Raw genomic sequence first — 9,629 nt, 5'->3', positions numbered from 1 at the left:
AATTTGTTTGGGATAGATTTATCACTCCCAAACATCGTTTTATCATGTGGTTAGTCATGTGGGAACGGTTGCACACAAAGAATCAAATTGCTAGATATAATTCTAATATGGATCTGGTTTGCTTGCTGTGTGGAGCAGAGAATGAAGACATAGACCATCTCTTTTTCAAGTGTACATACAGCAAGAGGTGTTTAGAAGCTATCAAAGGCTGGCTTCATTGGAATGCACAGTCCATCAATCTCCACAGGCTCCTGCATTGCATTTATCATGCCAAGCATGTGTCGAGTACATATAAAAGTATATTCTTCTCCTGTCTTGCTGCGACAGTGTACCATCTTTGGAGAGTAAGAAATGATGTGCTTTGGAATCAAAAATTGTGGCAAGTGCATCATACAGTTAGTAGAATTCAAAGAGATTGTAAATTTCGATTGCTTAGTATATTTCCTTGTAAAGCTTCTAGGAAAGATAGAGGTTTTTTTACCAGGTTGCTTTGATCTGTATTAGTCAGATATCAGGGATGATTGGTTGGGTCTGTTAACCCAGTTGTACACTGTGGGTTATTGTATATGTATTGGGTGCACATGTGGTGGTTGTATTGGTTTGTTTTTTGAGTAATACAATGGCTTATTCATCAAAAAAAAAAAAAAAAGATTAAAGGAGAATGGGTTCATCAGGGTGGAGTTTTATCCATCGTGGGTCTCCAATCCAGTGCTGGTCCCCAAGACTAACGGCAAATGGCGAACCTGCATGGATTTTACAGACCTCAATAAAGCCTGCCCAAAGGATTGCTTCCCACTCCCAAGAATCGACCAGCTGGTCGATGCTACCGCAGGACACGAGATCCTCTCGTTCATGGATGCATATTCGGGCTACAATCAGATTAGCATGCATCCCCCTGACGAGGATCACACCAGCTTTCGGACCGATACGGGCTTATACTGTTATAAAGTAATGCCTTTCGGACTGAAAAACGTAGGTGCAACTTACCAGCGGTTAGTCAACCACATGTTTAAAGAGCTGATTGGAGTAAACATGGAGGTATATGTGGACGACATGCTTGTAAAGTCTAAAAAGGCAGAAGGACATGTGAAGGATTTGCAAGAATGTTTTGATGTACTAAACAAGTACTAGATGAAATTAAATCCTCTCAAATGTTCCTTCGGAGTTGGATCAGGGAAGTTTTTGGGGTTCATTGTAAATTCAAGAGGAATCGAGGCCAACCCCGACAAAATAAAAGCCCTGATCGACATGAAATCGCCAGAGAAAATCAAAGATGTACAAAGTCTAACCGGGAGAATCGCAGCCCTGAGTAGATTTATTTCGAAGTCAACTGACAAGTGCGTCCCTTTTTTCAATGTACTTAGAGGCAATAAGAAATTTGAATGGACAGGAGACTGCGAACAAGCTTTTCAGGCCTTGAAGGTGCATATGGCACAGCCTCCCGTTTTATCAAAGCCGATCGAAGGAGAGACTTTGTTCATTTACCTGGCGATCACTGAAGTTGCTGCTAGTGCGGTACTAGTTAGCAAGAGGCTGATTGGAGCAGAACTAATATATACGCCCATTGAAAGGTTAGCATATTGTTTAATCCTGGCCTCAAGGAAGCTACGCCCTTACTTCCAAGCCGATCCCATCACAGTGCTAACCGACCAGCCCCTTCGGCAAGTCCTCCAAAAACCAGAGGCGGCTGGGCGATTATTAAAATGGGCAGTCGAACTAGGGCAGTTCGATATCACATATTAACCGTGAGCAGCAGTAAAAGGACAAGTCTTGGCAGATCTTATTGTAGAGTTCACCGAACTCCCAGACAGCGAACAGGGCAAACAGCCTAGTGCGCCTGAGCCTCAAGAGAAAGCTCCTTCGTGGAAGTTATTCATGGATGGGTCGTCCAACGAATCTCGCGCAGGAGCGGGAGTGATATTGATAACGCCGAAGGGCATCGATTTCACTGCGCTATTAGGTTCAACTTCACCGCGTCAAATAATGAAGCCGAATATGAAGCCCTCCTCGCTGGACTGAGAATGGCCAAAGACATGGACATAAAGACGCTTGATATTTACAGCGATTCACAGCTGGTGGTGAATCAAGTTCTAGGGGAATATCAAGCGCGGGGCTTAAAAATGGTAGCCTACTTGAATAAAACCAAAGACCTGCTAGCCCAGCTTACAAAGTATACCCTCCAACAAATATCGCGGGATCAGAATTCAAACGCAGACGCCTTAGCCAAACTCTCGAGCGCGAAAGATGCTAACACTTTGAACATTGTGCCAGTAGAAAGATTGAGTGAGCCAAGCATACAAGCGGTTGAAGCCAATATGGAGATTCGAATGGAGGATACATGGATGGCGCCTTACTTGGAGTATCTGACAAAAGGTGTATTACCAACAGATAGAAACAAGGCCAGAACTCTGCAAAGGCAGGCCGCTAGGTACATATTGGTCGATGGTGTCATGTACAGAAGATGATATTCCATGCCACTACTCAGGTGTATTACACCAGAAAAAGCTAAGGAGCTAATGAGAGAGGTACATGAAGGCTTCTGCGGGGATCACGCTGGGGGGCAGAGTTTGGCAAAAAATATTCTAAGGCAAGGAGACTTCTGGCCAACTATGAACGAGGATTCGATGGAATTTGTACGAAGATGTGATAAGTGTCAAAGGTTCTCCAAAATTCCACGAGCAGCTCCAAACGAGTTGAAACAGATGCAGAGCCCGTGGCCTTTTGCGGTATGGGGGATAGATTTGATTGGATCCCTACCAACGGGAAAAGGCGGAGTAAAGTACACAGTCGTGGCAGTTGATTACTTCACCAAATGGGCCGAAGCTGAACCACTCACTACCATAACGACCAAGAAAGTTCTTGACTTTGTCATCAAGAACATTGTTTGCCGGTATGGTTTGCCCCGGAAGATAGTTTCAGACAACGGAACCCAATTTGACAGCGACTTGTTTACCAACTTCTGCGAAAGGCACAGAGTTATCAAATGCTTTTCTTCAGTTGCGCATCCCCAAGAAAACGGGCAGGTCGAAGCCGTGAATAAGACTCTTAAGGACACCCTGAAAAAAAAGGCTTGAAGACGCTAATGGAGCATGGCCAGAGCAGCTGCCTGAAGTCCTCTGGTCGTATAGAACGTCTCACCGAACATCGACAGGTCATACCCCATTTTCCTTGGCCTACGGATATGAGGCTATGTTACCTGTCGAGCTAGATCCCCCCTCACATCGACGCTTAACATACGACCAGGACCAGAATAGCTAGCTGATGATGGAGTCCCTAGACTCAATTGACGAGATACGGGAGAAAGCCCAACTCCGAGTTGCTGCGTACCAGCAAAAGGTCGCCCGGCACTTTAACTCAAAAGTAAAAGAAAGAAAATTCAACGTCAGTGACTTGGTGCTACGACGAGTTTTCTTGAACACCCGCGACCCCACTGCTGGAGTATTCGGACCTAACTAGGAAGGACCTTACCAGATTGAAGAAGTCCTTCACCCGGGCACCTACAAACTTGCACGCCTAAACGGAGATCTCGTTCCACGTTATTGGAATGGAGAACACTTGCGCAAGTATTATCAGTAAACAGTCCTTTTTAAAGAACTGGCTTGTATTAAAATTCTACTTTGTACAAGTTTTGCAAAAAGGGTTAGCCATGTTGTATGGCTAATCGCTTATAAATGTAAGATCTTTTTTTTTAAGATCACTCGTAAATACATGTTTAGTCCATTTTTAATACGAGATTATAAGGGACTGTGCGCAACCAGTCATTCTTGCCAACTATTGTAAATTTATTTTTACAAGTATTTGTTCATTACGTGTGTTGTTTTGCTGTATTACAAGTGTTGAATTTTGCAATGAGCAGTAATGTTTGCACAGGTCGTGGTCAAGGCAAGTGACCCAGGACCTAAAGCTCCTCGATCACTTGGGGGGCATATAAGGTACATCGATAGCAAAGCATACCATGAGGTATGTAAACACATGAACAAAATAAGTGAAAGCATGCTACGGTACTTAGAGTATTTTTCAAAATTTATGATTTTGTTAAATCAGACCAAAGTACTATGCTAAGTTCGGTCATGCGAATAGGTATTATAATAAAAGATTATAATATCAAAGGCAAACGTTTACACCGCGAGCATTAGCGCTTGGATGTAAAAATAGAATTAAAAGGAATAAAAACCTTTACACCGCGAGCAGTATTGCTCGGATGTAATTGTTCAAGCATAAGCAAAAGAGCTGCCCTCGCAGCAATAAAATTAAAAAAGGATTGTCTTTACAAAAAGACCCGTGGGCCATAAAGCAAAAAAAAGAAAAAAAAAAGAAATGTTAATTTTGCTGGGGGGCAGGAGGGCCTTCTGGATGAGGAGCGTTTGGACCAGCCGGAGGTTTAGCCACAGCAGCAGGAGTTTGGGCCTTGGCGGCCTTGGCTTTCTCTTCTGCTTCCAGCCGAGCAACACACTGCGTCATCAGCGTCTCTTGCAACTGCTCGGAGAGATAGCTAATGTCTGCCTCCCGATTGTGCTTCCAGAGGTCGTAGAAGCTGAGGAAGGCGGCTTCCTTATACTTCTTCAGAGTTTTAACTCTGTCCTCCTCGAGTTCGCGCACCCGTTCCTCAAGCTTCTTTACCTCATCCCTGCTGGCGGTCAAGTCGAGTGTGAGCTGCTTGCACTCTTGGGTGTTGAGTTTGCAGTTCTCCTTCCATTCGTGCCGCTCGTCGATGGCTTTGTTCCGGGCCGCTTCGCTCTCCTGAAGCTCTCGGGTCAGAGTGGATTGGTCCTCGCATAGCTGCTCGTTCAGCTTAACTAGCTCCCTGTTCTCCTCGAGCAGCTTAGCCTTCTCATCCTCGAGTGCTTGCGTGGCCTGGGCAAGCCTAGAGTCAAAGTTCCTCTCTCGAGAAACCATCGCCCCAGCTCGACGCCAGCTGGCAGTGAAGGACAAAAACCCCTGAAGAAAAAAGTGAGTTAAGAAAATAAGTTTAGCATAAATGACAAAGCAGCGAAAGATGACTTACACTGGCTATCTCGTTCAGCCCCTTGTTGATGATTTCGTTGATGTCCATCGTGGCGGTGTCAGTGATGGCGACCTGGGGGTGCTTGTGCTTGGAGAGCCGATATAATCTCTCCCTGGCCATGCCAACTATGTGGCTGGGCAGGGAGCCTTCGGACAATTGGTCCGTGGTCTCTTTGTCTGCGGCCTTTGAGGAAGACCGAGGGTCGACAGGCGTGGGAGTTTGCTGCTCGGGGGTAGGCGGATGTGTTAAGTTCTCTTTGGAGGGGGCGTCGATGGGAGCGTCTTCTGTTCGGGCTTTCTTTGAAGGGGTCTTGCTACTTTCCCCGCGAGCTCTTTTGCTGTCCTTCTTCGGGACAGAAGCTTCGGCAGTAGCTTGGTAATGAGCAAAGAAGTCCCCGGGGTCCATTCCTGCACAAAGAATGACATTTCAAACGATGAGATTAAAGGGTCGCAGAGAAACAAAGGATAGAATATAAGAGATGCAAAAGTAAGGTACTCGAGCTACACCTACTGGTCGTAACATTATCTACTGAACTACCTAGTTCCTGGAAGAAATCTGAATTTAAAGAAGGAGCGTTCCTAAAGCTGCCGTCCCCATCAAACAGGTGGATGGGAATGGGAAAGTTATTTAAAAACGATAATGGTGTACCGTATACATCCGACGAGTCGTCAGACTGTTCGGCAGGCTCAGTAGCCTTTTGTTTCCCCTTGCCCTTGGGGACCGACGGTTCTGCTGCTCGGTGGGGAGCAGCGGGTTCCCTGATTGTAACCCCAGATGGCCTCCTCCTAGGAGGGGGTGACTGAGGCTACTACTCGGGACCCTGCTCACGTCCCACGCCAACATGGACACCACCCGCCGCAGGTTCGCTGGTCGTTGGAGAGGAGCCCTTAAGGCCAGCCAACCTAAGGTTAGCCTCAGTGATAAGGTTTTTCACACTCTTAGTAGCATTGGGCATGCTGACTAAGAGTGCTGCCCTCGACTCCATTCTTGGAGTGGGGGTCGGGCGCAACCATGAACCTGGAGTACAGTGGAACAGTAGAGTATTATGACAAGAAAAAATTTAAAGGGCAAGAACTATTGGTTTAAGGCTAGTTATTCCCCTTACCTCCTCGGGTGAATGCCAGGTTGTTCGCAGCAATGTCAGGTGTGAGAAAGTATTCCAGGTGATACTTCCCCACATTGGAGATATGGGTGGTCTCGGACAGAAACGTGCGTCCAGTCTCCTGATGGCAAAAATGGAAGAACCCCGTACTGTCCTAGTTGGGGTTGGACTTAAGGTCAAAAAGATAATTGACCTCATGAGGAGAGGGGGCTGGCCATTTCTTGAGTTTGTATAGGATATAGAGCGCGGTCAGCATCCTATATCCGTTCGGGGTAATCTGAAAAGGGGCCACCCCAAAGTAATTAGCCACCCCTTGGAAAAATGAATGCAGAGGCAAGGTGGCACCCACCTCAATATGATATCTTGACCAGGCGCTATAAGCCCCCCCCTGGCAGGTTGGCTCGCTGGTCGATGGAAGGTCTGACTAGGGTCACCCCCGTCAGGTTGTACTTAGTTAAATAATTGGAGACCATGCGAATGGTCACCGTGCTCGGAGATACCACGTGCCACTCGACAGCCAGCTGGTTGGCATGACGAGGGCGGGCACGCGCCTGGACTTCAGTCTCAGGAGGAAATTCTCGTCGACCACTGGTCGAGGGGGCGTCAGCAGGAGGCTGACTTGGAGAAGGGTTGCGTCTTTCTCTGGCCTTGGTTTTTGTTCTAGCCATTTTCTGAGTAGGAGCTGGTGGAGGATTTGGGTTAGAGCGTGAGAATGGAATTTCTGGGATTAACGTGGATGGATTCTCTTCGCCTTCGAGCAGATGGGCTAAGAGATCGTCTTCGATAGGTCTTTCTCCTCCCCAAGGGTCTTGCATATGAACTGCAAACAGACAATGAAGGAGATAAGACAATCCGCGAAGTAGTGTGGGGAAGCTGGGATAACGTTGCTCGTGCCTAAATAGCCAGGAGCATCCTAATCCTACGCTAACTTCAACGCGGGTAAATAAAAAAAAGAGCAGAGAAAGAAGAACGTTTTCTAAAAGGAACCTTTTTTCAACTCCCAAAGGGCGGGAAAAAATTTCAGTTTTTTCGTCTAGCTTAAAGGTTGAATCTTTCGACAACCTAACGTCCCAAATCAGAAACTCTATCTATCAAAGTACTAATCTAACCCATACAAGGCATGACGATGAACTTCTACAGAATATTAGCAATTTATACCAAAAACCCTAAAAACCTTATTCAAGAACGCAGACATATCAAAGCAAGAAAATAGCATGCATGGCGTAGTACAGAGCTTAAAGGATGGAATCCTTACCTGAGAGGAAGAGGGGATTCACGAGAAAATGAAAACTTGAAGCGGAAGACCTGCGGCATGAAGTCGAATTGGTTTTCGGAGCTCTGAACACTGGTGCAAGTTCTTGAAAATTTTGGCGAAAATAATGGGTAAAAGTTTCTTGAAAAAGAAGAAAGGCTACTTATAGAAGATCAAGGGGGTAGCCAAAAGGCGGTAATCATCACTTCCCACTTTCAAAACGTGGGGAAGTGGACAAGCCGTCAGATTGCCTTTTTGGAAACCGAAAAGACTTGATTAGACATAATTATGTCATAGTTTTTGAAAATGCACAGGGATTCTGACAGACGTGGGAAGACGAACGGTTGTTCCCTTAAGTTTCTTTATTACTGGTTGCACTAAACAAACTTGGGGGGCAAATGTTATCCCAAAAATCAAAAGTGAATGACGTGGCAAGAATTAATTGCACGTGGCTGACACCTGGCACAACCTGTGTTCGACTATCGACCAGGAAGATGTTCGGAGTTATGCGGTCGATCTCTTCATACGACCAGTCTGGTTGTATGCACGTAACACGCGGAGGAAATCTTAGGCAGTTATGATGGAATCCAAAATTCTCTCCCATGATTTCTTGAGTATCTGAATAATTAGGAAATAATATCTGTAACAAATCAATGTAAATCTTCCCTGAGCTTATAAATAGAAGAAGAAGGCTCAGGGAAGGGGATTGAACCTTTTTTTCTCTTTTCTTGACTTCTAAATCGCTGGAGTTTAGAGTAATCATATCAATCATATTGTATTGTTCTTCAGAGATTAGTGAAACTCATTGAACCCTAGTTCTTTGATCACTCCTTTGACTCTTACATCAATAACAATCTAAGTGGACGTAGGTTATTACCAGATTCTGGGGCCGAACCACTATAAAATACCGTGTTCTTATTATTTTCGCTATTACGTTATTTTCAACGCATTCATCCACGTCAAGCGTATTTTGACTCTGTGTCAGTTGCCCAAAATCAGAGTCAACAGAATTTCTTATTTCCTCGGAGCAAGTTGTAGAATGGCAGGCATTTGTCGATGGATTTTGAAACAAACCGATTAAGGGCTGCCACCCTCCCTGTCAGGCCTTGAACGTCCTTACGCGACCTGGGTGAGGGAAGCTCGAGCAATGACCTGATCTTATCGGGGTTCGCCTCGATTCCTCTAGTGTTGACAATGAAACCCAGGAATTTTCCAGACGCGACCCCGAAAGTGCACTTCTGATGGTTAAGCCTCATGTCGTATTCTCTTAGTATCTTGAAGCATTCTTCCAGGTCGGAAACATGGTTATCAGCAATCTTTGACTTGACCAGCATGTCATCAACGTACACTTCCATGTTCTTCCCGATCTGGTTGGCAAACATCCTGTTTACCAATCTCTGGTATGTAGCCCCGGCGTTCTTCCGCCCGAATGGCATGACCTTGTAACAATAGACGTTAGTTGGGGTCATGAAGCTGGTGTGCTCCTGGTCCGGCGGGTTCATGGCGATCTGATTATAGCCCGAGTACGCATCCATAAAGGACATGAGCTCGTGCCCCGCCGTGGCATCCACCAATTGGTCGATCCTTGGCAAGGGAAAATAATCTTTGGGGCAGGCTTTATTCAGATCGGAGAAGTCGAGGCAGGTTTGCCATTTCCCGTTGGGCTTCGGGACCAGCACGGGATTGGCAACCCAAACCGAAAACTTGGCTTCATGGATAAAGCCACATTTCTTGAGCCGGGCTACTTCTTCTTCTAAGGCCTCAGCGCGAGTTGTTCCCAGGCGCCTCTGTTTCTGGGACTTTGCAGGAACGCTCTTATCCAAATAAAGGGTGTGCATGATGACATTTGGACTGATTCCCACCATGTCCTCGTGTGACCATGCGAACACATCCAGGTTATCCTGCAGAAATTTGATCAACTCCGCCTTCCTCTTGCCACAGAGGTTTCTCCCGAGCTTAACCATCCGCGAGGGATTTTGCGGATCGATATTTACTTCCTTGAGCTCTTCAATAGCTTGGAGCTCAGACTTTTCCTCTCTTATTCGGGGATCAATATCCTCACTTAGGACGATACTTTCCCCCTTAGCGCTCTGGGGTTTTTCAATCTCAGGATTAGGCAAAGGTTCCTGAGATTCCTCTTCTCCACCTTGGATGGCCATTGCTAACTGACCGGGTTTCAATTTTCCCTTCATGGAAATGCTGTAGCATTCCCTGGCAGCAAGTTGATCGCCACGGACCGTGCATATCCCCGTGGAAGAAGGGAATTTCAG

At 46.0% G+C, this 9,629-nt stretch overlaps 1 protein-coding gene across 1 annotated transcript; it reads right to left on the bottom strand.

Moving 5' to 3' along the window:
- Positions 1-4,320: 4,320 nt before the first annotated feature.
- On the bottom strand, positions 4,321-5,053 carry LOC133779822 (uncharacterized). The gene is made up of 2 exons (XM_062219725.1): positions 5,006-5,053; positions 4,321-4,938 (listed from the first exon to the last, which is right to left on the bottom strand). Exons 1-2 carry the CDS (start codon positions 5,051-5,053, stop codon positions 4,321-4,323), a joined length of 666 nt encoding a protein of 221 aa, XP_062075709.1.
- Between the last annotated feature and the right edge of the window lie 4,576 nt (positions 5,054-9,629).

The sequence above is a fragment of the Humulus lupulus genome, chromosome 5 (genome assembly GCF_963169125.1).
Source record: "Humulus lupulus chromosome 5, drHumLupu1.1, whole genome shotgun sequence".
In the NCBI taxonomy this organism is placed as follows: Eukaryota; Viridiplantae; Streptophyta; class Magnoliopsida; order Rosales; family Cannabaceae; genus Humulus; species Humulus lupulus.
Note: the sequence above shows the minus strand (reverse complement) of the source record. Positions and strands in the feature narration are given on the sequence as shown.

What these genes read in the sequence shown, in the direction of transcription:
- LOC133779822 (XM_062219725.1), bottom strand. Translation starts at nt 5,053, where the DNA reads ATGGACATCAACGAAATCATCAACAAGGGGCTGAACGAGATAGCCAGT. An exon ending in GGCTGAACGAGATAGCCAGT is followed by an intron (nt 4,939 to 5,005) that starts GTAAGTCATCTT and finishes TTTTTTCTTCAG; the next exon opens with GGGTTTTTGTCCTTCACTGC.